Below are 25,715 nucleotides of genomic sequence, written 5' to 3'. Positions count from 1 at the left end.
CTCACCTTTTCCAGACAAGAGCTCAGTAACTTGTCACTTGGCCTGCCCCCAGAGACTTTGCCCATAACCAAGTGCAGAAACACTAAGCTTTAAAATGAAAAAGCAGAGGGCTAGGGAGATAGTTGAGTGGTTAAAAGTAGTTGTTGTTGCAGAGGACCTGTGTTTAGTTCCCAGCACCCACATAATGGTTCACAACCATCAATAACTCCACACTTCTAGAGGATCTAACACCTTCTGACTTCCACAGGCACCAAGCACACGCATGGTTACATACATACATACATACATACATACATACATACATACATACAAACATACATATGGCAAAACACTCGTATACCTAATAAAATGAAATAAACCTTTAAAAAAAAAAACCCTGATTCGAGCCTGGGACTTCTAGAGGTCTTTTCTTTTAAAGATTTATTTATTTACATTATGTATATGAGTGCTCTGTCTTCATGCACACTAGAAAAGGGCATCAGATCCGTTACAGATGGGTGTGAGCCACCATGTGGTTGCTGGGAATTGAACTCTGGAAGATCAGCCAGTGCTTTTAAACCTGAGCTGTCTCTCCAGCCAGAGGGATCTTCTCTTAAAAGAATCAAAACTACTATACTGTAGATGCCTCTCACCCCAGAGACCAACCACCAGATTCCCTTAGAACATGACTACAAGAAGTAAATAAGAATTTGAAGAATTTTTTATGGTGAAAGGAACAATTAATTTAGTGAACAACATTTCCCCCACCCCCAAATTCAAACTGATAATGTAGCTCAGTGCATATCTGCTTAACTGCACAAGGATCCTAGGTTCAGTGCCCAGCACCACCAACTATTAAAAAGAGTAAAACTAATATCTAGGAAAAGATGTTCAAACAGTGTAAAGTAAGTAACCAAGGGAGAAAATTCAAATTTTGGAATCTGGAGTTTCAGCATGGAAATAAGATTAAAATTAAGGGAGGTGAATTTTAGACACTTTTAGGACGTAGTGCTAATTTAGTTCTGGAAAGTTTACTCTGCTTAGACTCTGACGAGTGGCAAGGCCTGTCCCTGTCCACTTACTATGTGGTGGCGCCAGGGGCACAGTGCCTGTAACTGCAGCATTTCCCTTCTCTGTCGAGACATTGAAGAAGTCCAGCCATCGGGCCCTGTATCAGGGAGCCTGGACCCCTTGCGACAGTCTGCACATGTAGACTGATGCACAAGTGCTAGGACAGCTTTTGCAGGTGACCTCTAAGAGCCTTCGCTTCTCTCCCACCATCACACCATTTGACTCTCTGACAGTCTCAAGATCACAGCTTAGGCCACCAGCAACTGGACGCCTTTCTTGAGACACCTTAGTGTTTAGGCACGGGGGAAATGGGCTTGAGTGCCGACAACTGAACTCAACTTTGAATTTCCTGGGTCCATCAGGTGCCAATAGCATGCATTTTCTAGACGGCTGGCTATAGTTTGGGGCATAGATTATAGCAAGAGAATAGACATTTCTTTCTGCAGAAGATCCCTACGGGGTTCAAACTTGTGATCTTCGTCTCATTATGACACCTTTGAAACCATCAGGCCTAATAGGCATGTTATATGTATTTCATCTATAATCTTAAATTAAGTTTAATTTTTTAATTACCCAAGGCTTATTTCAAATATGCAATTAAAAATCACTTTGGGACATTTCTCACTTTTGTTTGACAGTGAAAGTCACAAAAGTAAAGCAGGCAGCCAAAGAACCGAAGTCACTTTTCATCTTCCCTGTGTTGTCTGTGACAGTGAAAGTCACAAAAGTGAAGCTGGCAGGACAAGAGCGAACTCACTTTATGGAGAGTGTGACGGTAGCTTTTTCTTCAGTGAGGCTGTAGCAGGTCTGATGTCAGTCACTTTAGAGACCTTTAGACCTCAGTGCTCATTTACTGCTAAAACGTGCCCGCTCTGCTTCTGCATTATGAAGATCATCTGTCAACACTTTGAGATCCCCTTTGTTATTAAGCGTGTGATGCTCGACACTGTCAGGATTTTTGCCAATTATAGTTAAGGTACAATGGTGTATTCACCAGATCAAAGTCTTACATTGGCGGTAGAGGAACGGTTTGTAAGTCTTTATTCATCTGAATTGTACAATAGAACACCTGAGGAATGCAAATAATCCCTCGGAGGGCTCTGCAGGAAAGGCTGTGGAAATGACAGGTAAAGCCATTGTTATTCTGAACGGATGTTCTAGCCAGAGTAATTATTTCCTCTCCTGTTTCCTAACAGCTTTAGCTTCATTGGTTATGTTGACCACACTTAGGAGGCAGATGCATGGCCCTGTTCATTATCCTAGCACATGGGTTTGTTCCAGTCCCTTTCAGTGGAACTGTATTTGCTGTGCTTTTTAAAATGACATATTTGACTCTAACTTGTATAATAAAATAAAAGCCATTAATGATAATATTTTAACATAGAGATTTGAATATTTTGTCTATAAAGTAACTTAAAGTGCGATGATATTGTTATAGGCAAAATCCCTATTTAAGCCCCGTTTTGCTTTACTATATCCTTCATAATTTCCATAAGAAAATACCACGTTTTATTCATAATTTAAAGCCGTATACTTTTAGGATATAAATAAAAAGATCCAAATATTATGATTTAAGTCACTAATAACGTATTGAATATGTGACTGCCTTTGCATGATAAGCATGTACAAATGTGGGCATATCTGTTTCTTTTTCTATCTTGAATCCTGTACAGCTGGTCATGGTCTTTTCTTTTTCTTTCTTTCTTTGTTTTTTTTTTTTAAATGTTTTTTCAGGTCAGGTTCTCTCTGTGTAGCCCTGGCTGTCCAGGAACTCACTCTGTAGACCAAGCTGGCCTCAACCACAGTGATCTGCCTGCCTCTGCTCCCAAGTGTGCTGGGATCAAGATGTGTGGCGCCATCATTGGGCTATGTTCTTGACTTTCTGATAGCTGTTTGAATTCCTGCCATTTTGTTTGATATTTGAGTTTTGATGAATTTGGTTCTAATTTTTCCTTTTACCTTTAAACATAGCTTGTAACATTGATGATTTAACAGATTTCTCCTGCAGTATTTTGCTATAATGCCTATTAAACTTTAGTCAAAATACCAGTGAGCTGACCCAGTAGGTAAAAGTGATTATTGACAAGCCTGACGACCTGAGTTCAGTTCTTGGAGCCCACATGGTGGAGGGAGAGTCCTGACTCCTTGAGGTTGTCCTCTGACCTCCATGGCACATGGGTGCACAAATAAAGTAAATGTAAAACCTGGCATTCTGATCGGATGATGTAAGACCCCGGTTATGTATGTTACTGTCCAGATCTGTAACCAGACCTAGATAAAACCATACGAGTCCCAGAAGGATATGCTGTGTTGTCTGACATGATGCAGATGCTGCCTGTGTGTTGTCTGCATCATTTCCCTAGTTTCTTCACAGTATAATGTGTACTATTATTACTTCCAGTTCTATAATGAGGAAACAGGCTTAGAAATGGGTACCTACCCTGGAATAAGGGACTCTGAGTAGAGCCTTTTAATTATATTTGCTACATTTCTTTCACTTAAATTCTAACTACTGCTTTTCCAGAATCCTCACTTTAGAAGAGGGGAACGATGCAGAGCCTTTCTAGGCAACATCTAGTATGTTCCCTAGTGGATTTACCTTTCCGTAACTTTTGTGATTAACGGAACTTATTTCCTCTGCATTTCTATTCATGATCCTATAATAATTTGAATTTATAAGAACAGCATGTACCCAATTGACTGTATTTATAAATCTGGAAGAATTGCATTTGCGTTGTTGTTGTTGTTGTTGTTGTTGTTGTTGTTGTTGTTGTTGTTACTGCTAATGTGAGTAGAAGCCTCCCTTGAAACCTATGGCAACTGTTGGTTCTGTTCTTTCAGGAAGGAGCTAACCCAGTCAGTAGATGACTAGATGGGACATAGTATGTGTGTTTGAGAGATGCTTCAGAAATTAGTTGACATGTCTAAGTGTGATTCCTGTATAAGCAACCTTGTGAGTTCTCTTTTCTAAAACTTACTTGTAAAGGACATGAACATTATAAAATAGTATTACTCAGAGGTGACACAGTTCCTATAGGTAATATGCTAAAATAAAACTAGACTGTGATAGAACATTCCATCGTGTACCTGAAGAAACTGCTGCCTGCTAACGCCTTGACCTTGTAAAGCTATACACACAAAGATGGTGTCCTAAAGCCGTGCGGTTCTCATGAATATGTATGTGCTGCGTGATGGTAATGAATGTGGCACAGTCATGCATGCACTACAAGATAATGCTGTGCCCTTTTTTGTCTACAGGTTGATAAAAATTAAAGAGTGGGTGGACAAGTCTGACCCAGGCGCCTTGGTCATTCCTTTTAGTGGGGCCTTGGAACTCAAGTTGCAAGAATTGAGTGCTGAGGAGAGACAGAAGTATCTGGAAGCGAACATGACACAAAGGTTAATTAGCATTCATTTTCCCTACACTTTATTATCAACTATTTCCTTGCAGTAATTTAATTGCTTGCGCTGATAGAATAATAAATGACAGAGTAATTACCATTATAAAGAGGGAATCTTCTCCTTTCTTTACCATGAGACAGAGTGAAAAGATTTATTTTAAATTAAGTTTTTAACTGTCATCTGTCATCTCCGTACAGTGTTTTAATTATAACATAGGTATTAGTTATGTATATTTTTGAGGAGGGATGATCGCCAAAACTCTTTCGTCATGTTGAGTGGGGGAGGGGAAAGGGTGAATCACTTGCCATAATTTTTTTCTGAGTAACAATAATATATTGTTAGAAGATTGGGTTTCAATCAAATAATTTTGCTTTCATCGCTCAAGTTCTGGAAATAATTAATATTGGATGAAAATAGTCATAGGCTAGGAAGATATGAATTTTTTTTTTTTTTAGTAGTAAACAGTTCAAATGCTTCAGGCTAATACAATTAAAACCAATTGTAGAAGGGGTATTTTAAGAAATAGCCCCTGCGTCTGACCTCTTCAAGCTGCTGTGAGAGATGAATGGTCATTTACTAATGTCTTTACCATTATCCGCTTGAGATGAATAATTTTAGTTCTGGATGGATCCCGGGCAGAGTCAACTTAAATGTTGAGTGAATTTGTTTCATTTTATTTCAGTGCTCTGCCAAAGATCATTAAGGCTGGATTTGCAGCACTCCAACTAGAATACTTTTTCACTGCAGGCCCAGATGAAGTGCGTGCGTGGACCATCAGGGTAAGAGTCATACTTATTCATCAGCTACACCCGTTCCACACTATTGAATTCAGATTGATATCACTGACTTTGAAGTTTGTCATGGTGGCGGTTAGCTAGTCATTACAGATGAGGTTTTGTCCAGGATAACTTTAATTATTTGTGAGCTGCTGAACAGTGAAAGTGGAGCGGCATTGATTGAGGTAGGTAACAATTGATTCTGCCTATTACATAGTCTGAATTTCTTCATCCTGTAGAACCTGCCTACCCCCCTCCTGTGGTCAGAGATAAGACACACCAGTATTGTGCTTGCTTAATCTGTGTGACTGGGTCTGTCTGCGGGGAAATTGATGTTGCTTTTCATTCTGTGTTCACGAAGTTTGTTTGGGTTGCGGGTGGCTCTTTCCTCCCTTGCTTTGCTCGGATTACATTTTCAGCAATAAAAGCGATGTGACATCATTATGCTCTTCATAGACACACACTTGGGTTCAAAAAGCTCAACTCGACATGTAATACTTCTTTCTTTCTATTGAATTCATAGAAGTGATGTTTATTTTTACTGTTACATGGTCAACCTCAAGGCTGTGACATATTTTAAACATTAAGTGTATACTGAATGTGATTAGGGAGAATCACTAGTTTATTCCTAGAAGACAATAGGCTGAAATATAATGGTTTGCTTTTTAATGTAAATATATTATGGTAATATAGTAGTTCCTATTGAAAAATACTTTGAAATAGATGTAGTCCTAAATTGTGATTACAGAATATTAAAGGTCAGAACGCTTAGACTCAGTGTCACCGTGAGTCTGGTCCTGTGCTGTTTGAAATGCATGTTTGTGCTGACGCAGTGCTGTCCGTCCTGACTTGTGTTTTCAGTGCTGTGTTACGTTTATTTTTATTTAGTGTCAATAGAAGGAACATGGAGGTGGTCAGCACAATTACATACGCCTTGTGAACCCGAGACTCACTTCCCGTTTATCTGCCCCTTTTGTAAGAAGAGAAATGTCTCATTGTCTTCTAACACGGGCCTTTTATGTAAACTTTAAAAATGATGTTAAAGCAAATCCCAGTCAGTAAACAAATTGCCAGTGTTTATTGTTACTGTATATTTTAAAGATGTATCTGAAAGTCTTTAAAACTTCAGACTGATGTGTGTGAGGCAGGAACGAGCACCCGCTGGGTTGCAGTGTGAAGGCTGGTTTGTCTTAAGACTGATTGTTAGCGCCAGACTCCGTGTGTAAGACACTCAGTCAGGTGAGCATCAGGGAGTAGCCACACTGACCCGATACATCTTTTATTGTAAAAACTGTGCTGTGTGCTGTCAGGGCCCTTATCACTTTGACATGCTTTATTAAGCAGCCTGTAGGTCGGTCACCATTATTTCTCAGAATTCTTTCTGTGCTGGTGTGTGTCTGCAATGTATGTCGCTCTGATTTTACATATGGGGTCATTACAAGACAGTTCTCTGTCCATCTTGACTTGATTTCCTTCAGGATTGTTAGAGGCGAGCTGTAGTATGCAAAATGGTTTTTTAAAATGTTAACATTTATTGATTATTTCAAAATTATTTGCTTACTATAGCTTTTCTGATTTGCTAGAAATGTCTTAAAATGTCCTTTATATATCTTTTTTTTATGTTTAGATGAGCTGAATTTTTGAGGGCTTTTTATCTTTTTTAAGCCTTTGATAATTCAACTTGAAAGTAACTTTAAAGTCTATTTTTTTTCCACTGTGAAGAATAGAAAATCGAAGTGAAACCCACACCAAACTAGACCACTGCGTCTAAATCAATAAAACCGTAGATGACTGTTAGGAAAAACAAAGCTGTGAGCTGTGCCTCTTTAACACCTGCTGCTCTGCCTGTGCCCTGTCCGCTCGCTGCACAGGCTGTGCTCTCTGGTGAACATGCGTAGGGGACTTCCTAACTCCCATTAAACCAAGTTTGTGAGCCAACTGCAGGTCAGAGAACTGAAGCTTGGTGCTTACAGTCAGTCATTTTAAATGCAATTCATTTTCTCTGGTCCTTTCCAAAGAAAGGAACGAAGGCTCCTCAGGCTGCAGGAAAGATTCACACCGATTTTGAAAAGGGATTCATTATGGCAGAAGTAATGAAGTACGACGACTTTAAAGATGAGGGCTCTGAGAATGCAGTCAAGGTAAGGAATGATTTTTTTTTACTTGCAAATTTTATAATTTTAGCACTCACCTGAGGATGCGAACGGCAGACAATAGCTTTCTTTAATCTGCACTCCGTTAGACTGTTAGGACCTACGTTGTTCGCTGATTAGAGCTGTCCGTGTCGTGTGCTCTCAGGTCAGGTTTAAATAGCTGTATGGAGGGTTTTTGATTTGGGTTTTTTTTCTCTACCTAGAAATAAAAATAAAACCTTTGGTCACATAAATACAAAGAATTCGTTGACTAGTAGCTAATGAGAAAGTGATAGTAACCCATTTGCATATCTGAATTAGAGATCACAGTGTGGTTAAGTCCAAGAACAGGCAATGGTGTCTACTTAGACAGACCTGCTGATGCCCAAACTTTATGGCTTTCCTTGTTTTAAGATCTTTAGAAATTTGATTTGCTTTTTCAACACTAGAGGGCAGGTCCAAAATTGTGCTTTCTTTTAGCTAATAACTGTAACTTGATTTGCATTGTTAAATATGAGTACCAAATGATTTTTAATGTACATTCTATTACAAAATTCATTTTTCTCGCTTGTTTGAGTCTTCACAGAGAAACTTGTTAATATCCAATAAGTAGATAGTTCACCTTACTCAAAGTTGACCTGGTAGGAAGCTTCTTTGATTTAATTTGAAGACTGTCATAGAAAATGCCAAGAGATTCAAACAGAACTCTTGTCTTAACCACTTCATAATTTGAAAGGAATGTAAAAGGTATTTCAAGTTTGGTTTATCCTTACCAATATTATTAGAACAGCAGGGCTTTGATGGGACTGTTGGAACCTTAGAACCAGGAAGGGAAAAATCTCCATATAATTGTTTAGATATTGGTTGAGAGCCATTATGATTTACCTCCTCCCTCCAAAAAAAGTTACAGTGTACGACTAAACAAATCATTTATTTCACTGGTGTCATCTGTATTGATATAGATAGGTATGCAAATACTGAGAATGAACTCCATCAGGGATGCTAATTAGACTTGGGGAATATCTGATTTCTTTCGTCAACATGTTGTATCATGTTAGCATATATTTCTTTTCATATAAAAATTAAACTGAGGACATCTTCTGTCTCAAGTCTCCAGAGATGGAACTTGTATACTTATATATGCTGTCAGTACTTACCAAACCTTAGTTTACTATGTTGTAATAAACCTAGGAGAAAATGAATTGTGAATACTTTCTTAACAATTCAGAAACTGTAATGTATAATACAATGACATTTCCTCCTTATACTAATATGTAAGGCTGAGCACTTTCTATCATAAATTGACAAAGTTCAGCTTCTGGCTTCCACCTAGAGTACCACTAAATATCTCATGTATTTTTAACTTCAAAACTAACATTTAAATTTTGAGCTCTATAAATGAAGAACTTATGAGCTGCTTTTTTTATGCTCTTTAATCTAACAGTGTTACTTGTACGTGATAAGGAAGTTTGAGGTTGCAAACAGGACTGTGTATGCGTGTATGTGTGTGTGCACGTGTGTGTGTGCACGTGTGTGTGTGCACGCGTGTGTGTGTGTGTGTACGCGTGTGTGTGTGTGTGTGTGTGTGTGTGTGTGTGTTTCTACCACCAGTGCAGCATAGCTAATTCAGTGCAGGGCTGTGAACATACACTGAATAGCTCTTTGGGCTTTGTAGTCTACCGGGATATCACACTATTAGCAATCATATCTGCTTAGGCAAAGCTGCCTTCTACAGATGGCTGCTTTCAAGTGCAAATGAACTGCTTAGACGTGTCTTGTTTAATACATACTCAAGATTCACAAATGGGTATTGATTTTTTTTTTCAACCAGTGTTTCTGATAGCAGTGGAAATGGATTAAATGGTCTCTAGAGAAATTTAAAGAAACACTGTCACTATTAATAGTAAACTTGAGTATAATAAAGTATATAAACTTATACTAATGTGTCATGTCAATGTGCGTTTCCTTTAACTTGTACATGCAGTTTTATAACAGTAGGCTTAGATCCTAGAAGTAAGTACCACATAGCTTTCAGTGCATCACGTCTTTACAGAAGTCCTGTGATTGTTTATGTAGTATGTCTTCTAGAATGATACGGTGCATTGTCTCTTTAAAGGTAAACTTCCTATTAATAGCATATTGCTATTAGGCAATATCCTTTGTATAGCATACTATCAAAAATATGCTTATAAGGGCTCTTCAGTCTGGCTTGTTGATTTAAACCTCAGATGTATGGTCTTCATTATGTTTTATTGTGATAAATATAATTTTGCTTGACTTTGAACTTTCAATATTGTCAAAGGGAAGTAGTCATCTTACATTAGACACAGTTTTCATGTTGTCAAGCAAAACACTTTTGAGGATTTGGATGCCCATTGTTGAGTGGTTGGAGCCAGGGTCACAAGAGTCTGGTAATTGCTGAGTGTTAAGTGTGGGTGCTCAGGAGCCTGAAATGTGTGCTGTGCCATGGGGTGAGCCTGGTTTGTTCGTGTGTAATTGCCAAGAGCAGGTTTAGATCTGCACACCAGCAGGTGGAATCATTTCTTTGCTCACTGATTTACAAGTGGGAAAATGTCTGACTGCAGTTCCAACCTGTAAGAGTCTGCCGGGAAGCAGCTCTTGTCAGAAAACTTCCAAGATAACATCAGGACGCACACATGTCAGTGCCATTGCCATGAGGGAACAGGGCCACAAGAAATTCAAATGCGTGTGGCACAGTTGAGCAGTTTTTCTCAGAGCAAATGTCTTTAAGACATCACTAAAAGAATTTCTTTAACACACAAACGAAGTGTGTGGCTCTTTCTGCCTCATTTGATCAGTTTCTCACAGTGATTTGCTGGATGTTTGTAGACACATTGAGCAGAATGTAATGAAACTTACGGACATTGGTATAATTTACATTTACATGTGAACAGTTAGTGAGACTGCATTATGGTCGGTACACACGTGTGGAAGCTCAGTCCTGTCCAAACCGGAAGTTTTTGCTTACCCTGTTTTCCTCTAGGACCCATGTGCCTCCCCACAGTTCCCCTCCTTTCCACTGTCTTTAACATGGCCGGGGAGTGTTTGCTTCATTGGTTTCTCCTCGCCTTCCTGGGAGTCTGTACATGAGTTACAGGGCATTTCTCCTGTCTGTCCTGTGTATTTGGTTATAAGTAACAAGCCATTTCCTGTTTTTCCTATTTGCAGGCTGCTGGAAAATACAGACAGCAAGGGAGGAATTATATTGTTGAAGATGGAGATATTATCTTCTTCAAATTTAATACACCTCAGCAATCAAAAAAGAAATAAATCTAGTTATCACCCAGATCGACATACAGCTTCTAAAATGCATATATTGGGTTTGGGGGGAAGGGGTTGTTTTTTAAATTAAAGTTTCTGAAATCTAAAGAGACAGTTAGGAGTGGAAATCTTCTACAAACAAATTATTTTTTATTTGTTTTAAAATTATAAGCTACTCTGTACCTTCAATGAAATGCAAGTTACTAAGCGTGAACGGCTTTGCTTTTTCACGTGATTAAGACCCTACTTCAAACTGTAGAAGCTTTTCAAGAGCCATATTACTCTCCTGATACTTCATTAATCTCCATCATGTATGCCAAGCCTGACACATGTGACAGAGAAGACAATGTGGCTTGCTCCTTTTTGAATCTAAAGATAATGCATGTTTTACAGTACTCCAGATGTCTACACTCAATAAAACATTTGACAAAACCAGCCTTGGTGTGTTTGGGATGTCTGTACTGACTGACTGTGGTGTGCTGAACGCGATATGGCATCTGCTGGCTGCTGATTACAGAATGTTAAGGCGTGCGTGTGACGCAGGGACTGGCAGTGTGGGGCAGCTGCAATTGTGTCCTAAAAGTGAGTCTTTCATGGGAATTAGAAGAAGAATATGCCAGGGATTGTCTCAGATAAAGTTAATTAATTTGTAGGTGGACATTTATTGAATGATGACAGCAGTGATTCTGCAGGGGTTGTAGGACAGGTGACTCTGGCCAGAAAGAAAACCATTTTCTCCAACGTCAGTGAATCCTGGTTGTTGTTACTGCCCTAACCAAATGGAAGCCATCTTTATTCTCACTTTTCTTTAAAATTACTCAATTGTAAAAACTGACCATTTTGTTTCTGAAAGTCGCATTTTTATTTCAATTCCACTTCATATACTGGTACTAAAATTTCCAAAACGAATTCAACTACTTTTAAAAAATAGTTCATTTTTAAACTTCTTTTATGCTTGCCGTCGAGGTATTTGCAGCCAGTTGAAAACTGGGCATGCGTTTAAGTCAGGAACCTTTAGATTCATAGCGAGTGAGCAAATGCTGACAACTTAGTGACCTCTGGATCATCTGCCATGCCACTTGCCCCTTCAGAGAGTCATCCTCAACTCCTTCCTTCCTGAATGCCCCTTTTGCCTCCATGTAAACATTCTTGTGAGCCGTTCTGGGCTCCACAGCGCAAGTGCAGCCATTTGCATGAAATGGAGGGTCATACCCAGACCAGCCATCACTCTGCTGTACTACTGTGTCCTATTAAAGATGCAGAATGTGTAACACCAAAGGGGAGGAAAGGTATTTCTTGTGGAGATTGAGCTGCCCTGAGGAGAGATTTTAAAGCAGACTCCATTACCTGGCCCGGTGGTACAAGCCTGTAATCCCAGCACTCAGGGTCTGAGGCAGGAGGATGGTGAACTCAAGGCCCTCCTGAGCAACAAAGTGCAACCCTGCCTCAAAACACAGAGTGAAGCGAAACATGGCGGCTCACCACCTACAATCTCAGCATGTGAGAGTCGACCAAGACTGCACAGTGATGTTCCAGGCTAGAGAATTATAAATAAGCAATAGATGGGGTACCATGGGGTAGTGGATGTATGGTGACTGCAGTGAAACAAAGCCACACGTGCTGTTGGCCACACTTGCTCTGAGAAGCCCTTACTGTGTCTGCATTTGGACCACATGTAGCTTAGCAACTTTTCGGGCATTTGGGTACCACAAGGAGAAAACAAATACCTTGCTTCTGCACTGGTGTACAAAAAGCTTGAAGATGCTCAAACGCAGTTCTCCAGCTTCTCATGTGATGGCTGCACACTATGGGAGTGAACCACTGGCAGGGGAAAGAAAGACCATCTGAGGTGAGACTGAAACTGGATGTTAAAAATGTGCAGCATACAAAATTGCATGCTCTACACAAGTTGAGGATTCTGGGAACTGTTGCCTGTCGATAAGAAGGTGTCTGAAATGCTTTCAACAATGTACATGTATACACTATAGTTTATATATTTTTAGAATTTTAAGGAAATGTTTTTGCACCTCTCTAAGTTCAGCCCGAATTTGTACTCTGGGGATCTGACTTGTGCCAAAAGCTTGGGGAAATGTTTTGATAGTCTCTGGTTGAGTTTTCTCATGTTGCCTTTATGACTTTTGCATTGCACTGAGCATGGCTTGGATCAGAACCAGGGCTAATGAGGAAGCCAAGTCTTCTTCGTGGTTCATGACTTATCTGGTTCTGAATAAAGGTTTTGTTCACATATAATTTGCCAGCATCATGCTGGAGCGAGTGTTCCTCCGAGTGATTTATCAGCATGTCACAATGCTGACCATTCCTAGCTGTCCCTGTGATGTTCCCAGCTTTCTGATTGTGACTCTGCCTCAGACACCCTGTGTCAAGGGCAGAATCTCTTACTCTGTCATTTTTTCTTACCAATCTACTTTATTTAACATTTTGTCTGACCCTTCAGACAGGTTGGATCTTATGACTGATTCCTTATACTGGAAAAGTGGATCTTGACATATTTTTAAGCTTCTAGTAACACAACTTCTTAAAAGAAGGCTTTGACTTTTGAGTGATTGGGGGGGGGGTCCTTATAAAAAAACTGGCAGTTCTGGGTTGGCAAGATGGCTGAGGGTAAGGTTACTTGCTGCCAAATCTGGTGAAACATGTACAGTCCTTGAAACCCATATGATGGAAAGAAAGAACCAGCTGCTTACTCTAAGTTGTCCTCTGGCCCCTACACGCATGTTCACAAGTACACACATGCATGTGCACACACATGAAAAATGAATTAATTCTTTTAAAGTTTTATTGGCAATTCTGTCTGGGTTGGGTGGTGCTGTCTTCTGTGCAATGGTGCAAGTAAAGTTGGAAGAGATAAGTGGGCGTCCTCTATTGAGGATACATTTGTCTTGATCAGTAAATCAGTTTATTATTAGCCTTGCCACTAGAAGGTCACAGTGAAGTGATGTACACAGATTTTTTTTTTAAAAGGCACAGAAGACAGCTCCAGGACAAGGCAGATTTCCTAATGAAGCAGAAGGAACTCCAGGCCGTCATGGAGTTGGGTCCTCAGATCCGGCTTTCTCACTCTTGAGTTTATGTCCCAAGCTAAGAAGGTCTTACTCCAGAGCCATCTCCTGTGCACATCTTTGCTTTCGTATTGTCAGAGATCAAGTCCTTCACACTCTGGCAAGTAGCTAAGGAAGAAGCCTTTAGGTTGGGGACAGCTTACATGACCTGCACTTGAAGGTCCAAAGGCCAGCCAGGAAAGTCTTACATCCTGTTGCCACTAAATATGGAAGAAAAAGGCAATGTGGGGTCACCACATCCTTTGACTCTTCTGCTCTCTGTATATTTTTTTTTCTTTGTAGAAGTGGGGGTAAGTCTGGTGAAGTACCATCTTGGTTGCCTCAGTGTCAACAGTGTGTCACATCTATAAGTTATGTTCTATTCATATTTTCCTAGTCTTCTGTACAGTTCTATTATAAAGCTATGCTGGGTCAAAGCTGCCTGCTGCTGATTGAAGGAGGTTCTTTGCAACTTGATTGTGTGTTCCTTCCCTGTTTTCCCTTTGAGGGGACTCATTAATCTCACACACACACAAGGTCAACACCCTAAGGCAGCAATTCTCAACCTCTGGGCCGTGACCCCTGTGAGGATTGAATGGCCCTTTCACAGGGATTGCCTAGAACCATCAGAAAACACATATTAACATTACAATTTGTAACAGCAAAATTACAGCTATGAAGTAGCAATGAAATAATTTTATGTTTGGGAGTCACCACACCATGAGGAACTGGATTCAAGAGTCACAGGATTAGGGAGGTTGAAAAGCACTGCCCTAAGGAATAGTGGAGCAGCAGTATGGCAGTAACCTGCATCTAGGGCGGGGGTGTCCAGTACCCTGGCCGCTTACCATGAAAAGAAAAGTGAGTGTAAGCTACTGTGTCTGAGCTAGCATTTGTGTAGTAACAGGCATGGTTGTCTCCACAGCCCTTCGGTGCAATGTCACTCCTGCTCTACTGTGAGTGCAGTGCATAGAGCAAAGTAGGCTTTTGATCAGATCTGGATTCCACTTAGATGTCAGCCAGTGCCAATTACTCTTATAGCCTCAGGGTCTTTGTAGGTGTGACAGAATAACACTGGTACATTAATAGGTTAAATAGCCTATGGAAGGGCTAGGGGAAGAGCCAATAACAGACCTCTAGGTAGTGCACACAGGAGAGAATTACGGAACATGTTTTTCTATGATTCTGTAAAAAGCTGGCCTCTAGAAGCTACCCAGAATGGCATCGTGAACTGATAAATTTAAGGTAAAAAGTTATACCTTAGTATTTGAAATTTAAAGTTAAATTTATGCCTCACCTAAAATTGAGACAGCACTTCCAGGGTACCTCCAAATTTTTATTCAGCATTAATGCTACTGTGGTAATGAAGGAACCCCTTGGCAGCAAAAGAAAAGAAACAGGCTCTCAAACTCTCAGCTCAGTGATGGAGGCCATCGGTTATCATCTTGTCTGTGACTCTTTCTTGTACAGACAGAAATTAGATTCCCTAGCCAAAACTGCATACACAGCTCACTATTTTCTATTTCTAAAATTTTAAAGCCAGTACAGAACAGTAACTGTTGGCACTGAATGGCCCTTCCAAGAGCAATATCACATTGGAGAGGCTAAAATGAGAATCCCATTGACTATGGTCAGATAAACTTGAAAGGCTTCAATGACACAGTGTTTCCCATTCAGCTGCCCACCAGCAGCCCTTTAAAAAAGTTACGTAGACATGAGAAATTCCAAACATCCTTGTGGGTCCCTTGCTTCCCAGACTCTCCAAACAGTTGGCACCATAAAATCATAAAGGAGGACTCATCCCAAGAAGTGTGAACTGGAAATTTAAAGGAAGAAAACTTAAAAGGCTCCTACTTAAAATGTGATGCCCCGTCTCATCTCGGCATGGCATTGTCTCAGCACACTGAAGGCTAGAGCATAGGGATGCAAGGTCAGCCTGGACACCAGGGATCCTGCCTTCCAAAAAAGAAAAACCAAAAAAACTGTTCCTTAAATAATATAGGAAATGTTAGATGTTTTTATCTGAAAACTGTTACTCTGGTATGTGTGTGTTTGTATTAAACATGTATATTACATATGTGTATACCCAAACATACTATTTCTTTACAGCACACATTCTGGAAAGATGGCTCTGAGATCAGAGGAGACCCAAGTTCAAAGCACCCACACCAGGCCACTCATTGCAGCCTGTACTCTAGCTCCTGGCAGTCTCACACCCTCTTCTCATCTCCGTGGGCACCCACACTCAGACGCACACACATTATCAGTCAACATTTGTGCGCCTTATATGTTATACCTCAGTTTTAAAAAGGAAACTGCATTTTCCAAGCAGTTGGTAGGGCTACTGTACACACATTACTATAAATTTCGGGTCTTCATGAAATACTCATGCTTTAATACCGTAAAGATGTTAGTTAAGGTAAAAATCACATCAGCGTACAAGCTGCATACGAAAGCTTGCTAATACTTAAGCCAGCCACATTTCACAACTGAACTAACTGTATGTGTCATTTCAGAAGCTATGATAAAGCGCTGCTCCCCATAGAAGGTAAATTATTTTCTGTGATCCAAAGAATTGAAATCTGGTCAGCTGTAATAAGATTCAATTGTAACAGCAAAAACAATTGGAAACAATTTCAAATATCTATCAATTTAGGAAAATGGCAAAATGAATTATAATGCACCCATACAAAAGAGTACCTTAAGCCATTAAAAAGAATAAAAGTACATCTATATGAGCTGGCATGGAGAAATTGCTTATTCATACTGCTTTGTGAGAGAAGGCACAGAACAGTGTGTGGCACAGGATCCCAGAGGAAAGTTCAGTTAACTGGTATGTGTCCTGCTGAATGGTTAGCCGTGAGTTTACATGTACAAATAATTCTATATATATTCTTGCCTAAATGAGACCATCTCATACTTATATTTTTCACTGAAGGGGTCCATTTGAAAGCAACATAAAACTGTCCAGAATTACATTATGTCTGAGGACTTACCTTTATGTGTGTAAGCCAAGACTTGAGAGAAAGGATGTAGCTGTCAGTGCAAATATGTAGGTGCTTTACTGAAAAAGATATTAAAACCATAGGTTGTAATGTTAAAATAAAATATGGCAGGAGCAATCGGGCAGACACAACAGCAAATGCAGAGGCTCTGGCAAGAGGGAGCCTGGTGCCCTGTGGAACAGCAGCTGCGGTGGCTGGCCAGGGTGTACGCGGATGGCCTCCCTGTGATTCAGGACTTTGGATCTCACTCTGGCTTAAGTGGAAAGCCCTTAGTTTTCAAACAAGCCGTGCATTGTGATGTAGATTTTAAAAGGTCAGCTGGCACACTGCCCCATCTGCCATGTGCTCCCAGTCCAGAGCTGGCTGTGAGGAAGAAGCAGGAGCTGGTGGCAATGCAGAAGAGAGATGGGGGAGGAGGGAGCAGGAAGCCGGCTGCCAGAGGCCAGAACTGCAGCTGATTACCCAAAAGAAGTGTTCTGGGGGGTGGTGTCTTTTTCTAACAGCCACTTTGGTTCTGTTTATTTCGGGTTCTGAGACATGATCTCACTATGTAGCCCAGCCTGGCTGGTCCACTAAAAGGACCAGGCTAGCTTCAAACTTGGGAATCCTCCTGCCTTTGACAGCCCCATGTGCAGGAATTACAGGTGTATGCCACCACACCTGGCTACTAGCCATGTCTTTAAAGAAACAAAATTCATGTTTATAATGTATCTTATTTAACCCAGTATGCCCACGCTGTTATTTCAGTGTGTGACCAACCTTAAAATTACAAATATGTTTTAAAAGTTAAAAAGCTTTCCTTTCACACAACTTAAGCACCCCTAATCCAAAATGTTTTGAGCACTGATGTGAAAGACATTTGGATTTGAACCATCTGGGATTTAGGGGTTAGAAATGTTCAGTCAAGCGAGGTCTATGCAAATATTCCTAACTCTGAAAACCTCTGTCATCTGAAACACCTGTGGTCCTAAGTGCCTCAGATAAGGGCTACTGTCCTAAGCCCTTCAAATCCCACCGCCACACTGTACGCCATGTTGAGCACATTCCCAGTGCTCAAGAGCTCCATGTCGTCTGTGACTGTAAGACTTTACCTTCCCTCCAGAGGGCTTTAACCTGCCCTCTCAACCACACCTGATCTCCACACCTCATCAGAAACACATTCCCCAGACTGACTGTTTCTTTCTAAGGCTTACAGTGAGGCTTATGATTCATGCCAGTGTGGTACTGGTGAAGGAAAGACTTAAAATCAAACCCAGACACAGACACACCTGACCGTTACTTTTTCTGGTTGCCTTGACAGCTTAACGGAAGGGTTTAGGGCTGAAGAGATGGCTCAGGGGTTAAGAGCACAGGCTGTTCTTCCAGAGGACCCCTGTTCAATTTCCAGCACCTCACAACCATCTTTTACTCCTGGCTGTCCTAGATCTCACTCTATAGACCAGGCTGGCCTCAAACTCAGAGATCTGCCTGCCTCTGCCTCACGAGTGCTGGGATTAAAGGCGTGCACCACCGCTGCCTTCCAGCAGAGATAATTTGTTTTGAAGATTTGCTCTCTCTTGCTGTGAGGATTGGATGCAGTCTGTCTGTCCTGTGGTAGGGAAGACGTGACTGTGAGAGCTTGAGGTGCCAGCCATACATGTTCCATTTGTAGTCCAGGTCAGGACGTAGAGTACTGGTGCTCACTCACCTCCTGTATTCAGGCTGGGACCTCGGCCCATTGACGCAGCCTACCACAGTTAAGATGTCTTCTATCCCAGTAGCTCAACTCCTTCCCCCGTCTGGAAACTCCCTCACTGACATGCCCAGATATTTCTCTCCTGGATTCTAGATCCTGTCGAGTTGAGAACCAATAACTTAGTCAACTGATTTTTTTAATTTGTTATTTATTTTTTTTATATCTACCACAGGACAGTCAGGTGTGGTAGCTTATGCCTTTAATACCAACCTGTAAGAGGAGGCAGAGGCAGGTGGATCTCTGTGAGTCTGAAGCCAGCCTAGTCTACATAGTGAGTTCCAGGACAGCCAGAGCTACCTTATCTCAAACAACTACAAAAAAAATTTTTTTTCATTGGTACTGGAACAACTGGGCAGGAAAAATAAGAGATCTAAACGCAGACCCTTACACCCTTCCCAAAAATTTACCTAAAATAAATCTCAAACTGCATTATAGACATAAATATAAAGCACAAAACGACAGAGCTGGAGGGTAAGGCAAAGCCTAGGCGATAACATTTCTGATCAAAGGCCAAAGCATGGTCCTTGAGAGAGAGGATAGCTGACACTGTAGTAAAATCAGGGTAGGGTACCATCAAGAACATGAGAAGACAATGGATGGGAAGGAAATGTTTGCAGAGGATGTGTCTTGTAAAGATCGCGTTTGAACTACTCCCCAAAACATACAAAGACTCTTAAAAGTTGATAAAGAAACAAACTGTCCCCCCATTTTTAAAAGCTTTGAATGTGGGTTCGGAGTGGCCACTAAACACTCTGTGTAGGTAGCAAGTTGTCCATTAGATACAGCATCAGAGATTCACAAGTCTGATGCAGGGATACACTCCCAGAATCAGTACTCAAGGGATAATATTCGAAGCCTGAGGGCAGAGTAGATGGTCTAGACCAGGGCAGGGTTGAGAACAGTGGCGTCTAAGGCTTTGACCCTTTAAAACAGTTCCTCATGTTGTGGTGACCTCCCAACCATAAGCTTGTTTTTGTTGTTATTCCACAACTGTAATCTTGCTACTGCTTTGAATTGTAAAGCAATTCAATGTTTTCCAATGGTCTTAGGTGACCCCTGTGAAAGGGTTGTTCAATTCCCCAACCCTTGAAAGGGATTGAGGCCCACAAGTTGAGAACCTCTGGTCTAGAGAAAGAGGAAAGATGCCAAGAAGTAGCTTGGTACACAGGCATCTAAAAGGCAGCCTGTGAGCAGGCTGCTGGAGAGACATGGATGAAACAGGAAGGAGGCTGTGCTAAGCAGCCATTGGAAGACCACACTTCGCAAGTTGGTACACCAAGGAGAAGGTTCCGAATACCCTTAGGAAGACCTAACACATACAGATAGGGTTGACTGGGAGAAGCTGCCAGGAACTGTGCAAGCAAAGGGGGTTTTGTTGTTTTGTTGAGTTAGTTCATGGACTGGAAAGTGCCTACACACATTTGGGTGTTGATAAAGCTTGCTTCTAAGAGAAGAGCTCAGGGCCAACAGATGACAGAGCAGAGAGCAGCATTGTCCCCGGAGAGCTGCAGGGGCAGAGGCCATGCAGCCTTGGCCCTTTGCAAGTGCTTCCTCCACTGTTGAAGGGCAGGCATGGGGAGGGGTGGGCAGGGGGAGGGGTGGTGGTAAGAAGGTAGCTGCTGTTTCTAGGTGAAGTTTCAGCCAAAGCCCTTGGCAACAAGAGTCTGAAAAGGCAGTGGAAGCATGATGAGGCCCTCTTCAGCTAGCTCCAGTTTGTCTGTTTGACTGAGGTCCGACAGCTGGCCCAGAGCTCCAAGCACCTTCCTTCACTAATCCTGGATGGTGGGAGATGCAGGGTGGCATTCATTATCCTAGACAATGAGCAGCCCAGAGAAGAGCTCTGACCGCCCAGCATAGGTCAGCCTCTCTCAGTGACTCAGATCCTCAGGGTCAAGGGACCTCTCAGTAGGTTCCCCTTTGTGTCTTTCTAATTTTGTCTTCTTGTTCTCAAGAGCTCTTCATATCTGAGCAGTTTTTAGGGTAACTGTCTTAGAGTTTCCATTACTGTAAAGAGACACCATGACCAAGGCAACGCTTATAAAGGACAATATCTAACTGGGGCTGGCTTACAGGTTCAGAGGTTTTGTCCAGTATCATCAAGGCAGGAGCATGGCAGCATCCAGGCAGGCCTGGGGCTAGAGTTGTACATCTTGTTCTGAAGGCAAACAGGAGAAGTCTGGCTCGTGAACAGCCAGGAGGAGAGTCTCAAAGCCCATCCCCATGGTAACACACTTCCTCCAACACGGACACATCTACTCTAACAAAGACACACTTCCTAATAGTGCCACTGCCTGGGCCAGGCATATTCAAATCAGCACAGTCGCTATTCAAATATACTTACTGTCGCTTAATACAATGTAAGCAGTTTAGCCAGCGCCATCAAGGATAGAGATTGTGCGTGTGGGCCTTCGAAATCCCAAGAAAGTGCAGATGAGAACTCTTGGACTATGGAGTCTCTTGCCCAAGTGGATTAACTAAACCCTATTTAGTAATATCTCCCTTCCAGCTCTAAGGACCCTTGCTTTAGAATTCAGTGTTTTGGGGTTGGGGATTTAGCTCAGTGGTAGAGCACTTGCCTAGCAAGCGCAAGGCCCTGGGTTCGATCCCCAGCTCCGATAAAAAGGAAAAAAAAAAAAAAGAATTCAGTGTTTTCATGGCTTCAAACAAAGCCTCCCTTCTCCTACACAGGGTAAGAGCAAGCTTATTTACTTTGGTCAAAAGTTGTGGTTAATGATTTCAACCATTTGGCTTATTGTATCATAATTGGAGAGTATAGTTCAGGGACTGTGGAACCTTATTCTCTCTCTCTCTCTCTCTCTCTCTCTCTCTCTCTCTCTCTCTCTTTCTCTCTCTCTCTCTCTCTCACTTAAAAATAGGTTGAATGAAGAATCCTATTTCTAAGGAATGGAGCTTGCACAGTGGATTTCCAAGGAAAGAGTCTAACTTTTTTTCTTAACTCCCCTAAAACCATATGCTACTGTTAATCCCAATGGGTGAGAATAAGACCATCACCATAATTTTTGAGCCAAATTTGAAGCAAGTTTTATGAAATACTGTCCAGGGCAATGGGCCCTGTGGGTCCATACCTGGGATTTCCAGAGAATGGCTGGATTACATTAGTCCTGTGCTTATAAAGGCAAAACCCACGACACTACTTACTTGCCCCCTTCACCCAATCTGCTGCAAACATACATCTTGATGTACTTCCTGCCTACATATGAGCAGTTGAGGCAACCAAACTCGTTTACAGAAGTGAACACGTGGCTTGTTATCTTACGTGAACAGCCCTCAGTGTTCCAGGAAGTCACCTGTCCTGGGCAAGCGGAGCTTACAGATCAAAGGCATTTTGTTTTACAGATCTCTCAAGCACAGTAATTTAAACTTAAAACATAAACTTAGCCTTCTCTGTGACTGTACATTTTGGCTACTTTATTGGGTTCTTATATCTACTACCTTTCACCACTACTGTCCCTTCCAACCCAGCACTAGATTGTCGAGAAAGAAGGTTAGAGGGACGGAGGGGCATAGATCTCTTTAGACTACTTCCTGCTCATCAGGGGCATCAAGTTCCTAGGAGCAAGCCCAATCTTGGCATCCAACCGACAACAGCAAACAGCAAAAGCAGCAAAGTAGCAGAAACACCAGCAGCAGCAGGGGCAGCAGCAGCAGGGGCAGCAGCAAGGCAGGCAGCAGCCGCCGCCTCTCTCGGAGCTCTGGTCTTCTATAAACCTTCTCAAAAGTCCCCAAAGTTCCAAACAGAACTATCTTCACCTGACAGAATCATGCCCCTGCCAGAGCATGAGACAAATCATAGTTTAGCTGCTGTGGACCTAAACCAGTCCCATATCCCTCGGCTGGGATTAAAACTAAAACCTGTTCATATAATATAACTGGGTTCTTTTTCTTGAACCAACATTCTCACTACACTTCACAGGCTATGTGCTAGGACTGAGGTCTTTAGCTACCTTAAACAATACAATAAATGAAAGGTCTTGCCCTATTCTATGTCTTTGAATAGTAATGAGCAGCTCCAGCTTTGGGACCAGTGTCTCACTTTTCATGTCTCTAAATGTTACCAACGGTTTGCCCAGAACCATCTCACTTACATACTACCCCTTTCTTTGCACCCACGACCTCAGTCTGTGAGTGAGCACACCCAGCTCCTGATAACTCTATCCGGTTCTTGCCAGTGGCAGGCAAGGCTGATGAGCCAGCTCCTGCCTGAGACGGGAGACCTGGAGAGGGGTCTGGAAAGGACTTTGGAGAAAACTTTCCCTCCCTGATGAGAGATATACTCTCTCTTCTCTGTCTGTGAAGACTTGAATTCTGGAGCTATCTGGACATCCCATCTTTTCTTTTGTTTGAAAATAGATGGCTGGAGGTAGGGATGTAATGTAGATCAGCACTAGGGAGGCTTGTGAAAGAGAACTGGGTTGGGGAGAGGATGGGTAGGCAGGTTTAGGACAGAGGCAGCCCCAGACTGTGGGTATGTAGCTCGCAGTGTGAAGTGGTCTCCAGATGGACTTCTTGTTTTGTGTGTATTAAGCATCCTCATTACTGAAGCCACTTTTAGCTACATCCACTGTCATTTGCAGTTGAAACCTTCCTTGTACACCTGACCGCACAGAACTGGCAGGGCACTGAGTATTCCCTGTGACCACTCGCCTCCTGCCTCCCCCAGAACAATCCCCTTGGGTTATCAAGTCCTGGTTCCTTAAATTTGTTAAATACATTGAATAGCCAAGAGTGCTGTTGAAGGGAGAGATGTTTTCATCCTTCCGATTTGCTCGCACATGTAGACTAAACAGAATATCATAAACAGATGGTGTCCCTTAAGAGACAGTTCAGAGCTCTCACCTTTACAGCCTTTTGGGTTTTTGTTTAGGGGGATTTGTTTGTTTGTTTCTTTTGTTTTGTTTTTTAACTTTCTAATCTGGAATTTTGAGTTCTTAATTGAGTGAGCCATTGGGAAATATTAGAAAGCCATTAGTGGTAACCCCTACTGGTGCCCAAGTCAGGCATTTTCTTAACCGTTGAATGACCACATCTGTACTGTCAAAACCAGAGCACCACTGATCTTTAAGACATGGTGTTTGTTATGTTCTTCTTGTCTATAGCTTTAGTACTTTGGGCACTTCATACCTAGAGTGTGTTCTATATTACTCTATTTTTAGTTTTTCGGTAACACGGAAAAACTACTTTCCGCTGTAGCGTTCTCATATACACATAATTATTCTGTTACTCGCTTCTCCCCCACTCCTTCTCACCCTTCTTTCCTCAATGCCCCCTTCTTCTCTCAAACAACCCCTCCTTCTGTTTGGATACACATTTATTCCCTGTCCTGTTCCCCTCTCTCTCTCCTTCTAGATCTCCTATTCCCTGCTTATAGTCCCATTCCTGCTTTCCTGTGCACACACATGCATGCACATGTACATGTGCTCAGGATGTGTGTGTGCTTAACTAAAGAAGCTGGGTTAGGGAGGCAAAGGGCAAATGGAACTCTGGCCAAGTTATGACAAAATGATGTGCTCTGTGTGTGTGTTTAAATCTAGCTTCAGCATAAGAGAAAAAACATGGTAGTTTGTCTTTCTGAGTGTGGCTTGTTTCGCTTAACATAGTTCCATCTCTTTTCCTACCTAGGTCATAATTTCATTTCTTTACAACTAAATAAAATTCTATTATGTGTACTGTTGCGTTTTTATTTATGGATTTATTTGTTGCCCATTCACCTGCTGATGAACAGATCACCTGCTGATAAACTTCTAGGCAGGCCCTCTATCTTAGCTATTGTGAACATGCAGCAGTAAATGCAACATGCATGTGCATCTATGGCATGCTGCCCTACGACCCTTAGGATGTATGGGTCAGGACCGTATTTAATACTTTTTTGTTAGCTGTTTCTTTTTAGCCCATTTGTGTTCCAGTAAATGCAGGAACACAGCCAAACTTAGTGACTACTAGGTCAGTTTAACAGACGACAACACTGTGAACATTTATCGAATCAACTACCAAATGGATGTCCTCAGCCTGCTGGGTTTTCAGTTTTCGTCTCTGCCTGCACGAACAATCAAGGTAGTTGGGAAGAAAGCAGCTTCGGGGAGCCCTGATGTTTTCAAATGAGCACAGCAATCACAATTCAACATTTGCCCAGACCGGAATAAACGTCAGCAAGCCTGCAGGGCAGCAAGCCCACGGGGCACATGCTTTCCCTTCCTGTGGAGGTTCTAGGTCTTAAGGTATTCAAGATGGATTTAGTCTGTGGTGTAGGTGTGTCCTACTTGCTTAATTAAATGGACCAGGGGTAAGGAGGGAAGGGACAGAGGTCCACCTCACCCCACCCCCACCCCAAGGATTTTTGGTCAATTTAGTCAGAACATAATTCTGGGCTGACAAGCATTCTGTAAGCGGTCTGTATTGAACTTATTTTCAAATTCTATATAGAGCACAGACTACAACAAGTGGGATGAACAATGTTGCCTCCTGTATCACCAGAATGCTAACTAGAAGTACTAAACTTATTCCTTAAATTTAGGGTTTCCTAAACATGCCTGAGCCTGGACCCAGCAGACAAGACCACTGCTCACTTCAGTCAGAAAATTCTCTCTTCTCCTCTTCTTCTTCCTCCTCCTCTTCCTCCCCCTCTTCTTCCTCCTCCTCCTCTTCCCCCTCCCTCTCTTTCTCTCTCTCTCTCTCTCTCTCCACTCTCTCTCCTTTTTCTCTCCTTTTTGAGATAGGGTCTCAGACACTGTGGTACGCATCTCTTCTGATTTTTATCCTTATCTTCTCCCCATAAGAAGGATGAGTGTGTACTACTAGCTTTTGATGACTTCCGTGTGTGTCTTTATTGATTCATCCAATGTGTGGTGGTTTGAATGAAAACGGCCTCATAGGCTCCTAAGGAATGGCACTATTGTGAGATGTGGGCTTTATGGAGTGGGTGTGGCCTTGTTGGAGGAAGTGTGTCACTGGGGGTGGGCTTTGAGGTTTCAGATGCTCAGGCCAGGCCCAGTGTCACTCTCTCTTCCGCTGACTGCAGATCTGGATGTGGAGCTCTCAGCTCCCTCTCCAGCACACGTCTGCCCAGATGTGGCCACGCTTCCGCCATGATAGTAGACTAAAACTCTGAAACTATAAGCCCACCCTCTTAAATGCTTTTCTTTATAGGAGTTGCTATGGTCATGGTATCTGTCCACAGCAATAGACTGCAGCTAGCTCCCACAGTCTTCTTTTTTTTCTTTATTAAAGATTTGTTTTGTATATGTGAGTACACTGCC

General features: G+C 41.9%; 1 protein-coding gene and 1 long non-coding RNA gene across 8 annotated transcripts in view; one reads left to right on the top strand and one right to left on the bottom strand.

The window, feature by feature from the left end:
- Ola1 (Obg-like ATPase 1) overlaps positions 1 to 11,077 on the top strand; it is a 118,962-nt gene extending 107,885 nt beyond the window's left edge. The window contains exons 8-11 of the mRNA NM_001033927.1: positions 4,309 to 4,449; positions 5,135 to 5,231; positions 7,247 to 7,369; positions 10,550 to 11,077. Coding sequence (NP_001029099.1) covers positions 4,309 to 4,449; positions 5,135 to 5,231; positions 7,247 to 7,369; positions 10,550 to 10,651 — 463 coding nt within the window. The 3' untranslated portion in view covers positions 10,652 to 11,077. The remainder of the gene's footprint in view (positions 1 to 4,308; positions 4,450 to 5,134; positions 5,232 to 7,246; positions 7,370 to 10,549) is intronic.
- LOC102546819 (uncharacterized) overlaps positions 1 to 25,715 on the bottom strand; it is a 57,616-nt gene that overhangs the window by 14,584 nt on the left and 17,317 nt on the right. For 2 of the 7 annotated variants that reach the window (XR_005502232.2, XR_005502236.2), the window contains exons 3-5: positions 16,698 to 16,765; positions 12,370 to 12,463; positions 7,420 to 7,580 (exon numbers count right to left, since the gene is read on the bottom strand). This is a non-coding gene — a long non-coding RNA (uncharacterized LOC102546819). Of the gene's footprint in view, positions 1 to 7,419; positions 7,581 to 12,369; positions 12,464 to 16,697; positions 16,766 to 20,511; positions 25,052 to 25,715 lie in introns of those variants that run through there. The other 5 variants (XR_010064818.1, XR_010064819.1, XR_010064820.1 and 2 more) reach the window with 5 other exon arrangements.

The sequence above is a fragment of the Rattus norvegicus genome, chromosome 3, assembly GCF_036323735.1.
Source record: "Rattus norvegicus strain BN/NHsdMcwi chromosome 3, GRCr8, whole genome shotgun sequence".
Classification (NCBI taxonomy): domain Eukaryota; kingdom Metazoa; phylum Chordata; class Mammalia; order Rodentia; family Muridae; genus Rattus; species Rattus norvegicus.
Note: the sequence above shows the minus strand (reverse complement) of the source record. Positions and strands in the feature narration are given on the sequence as shown.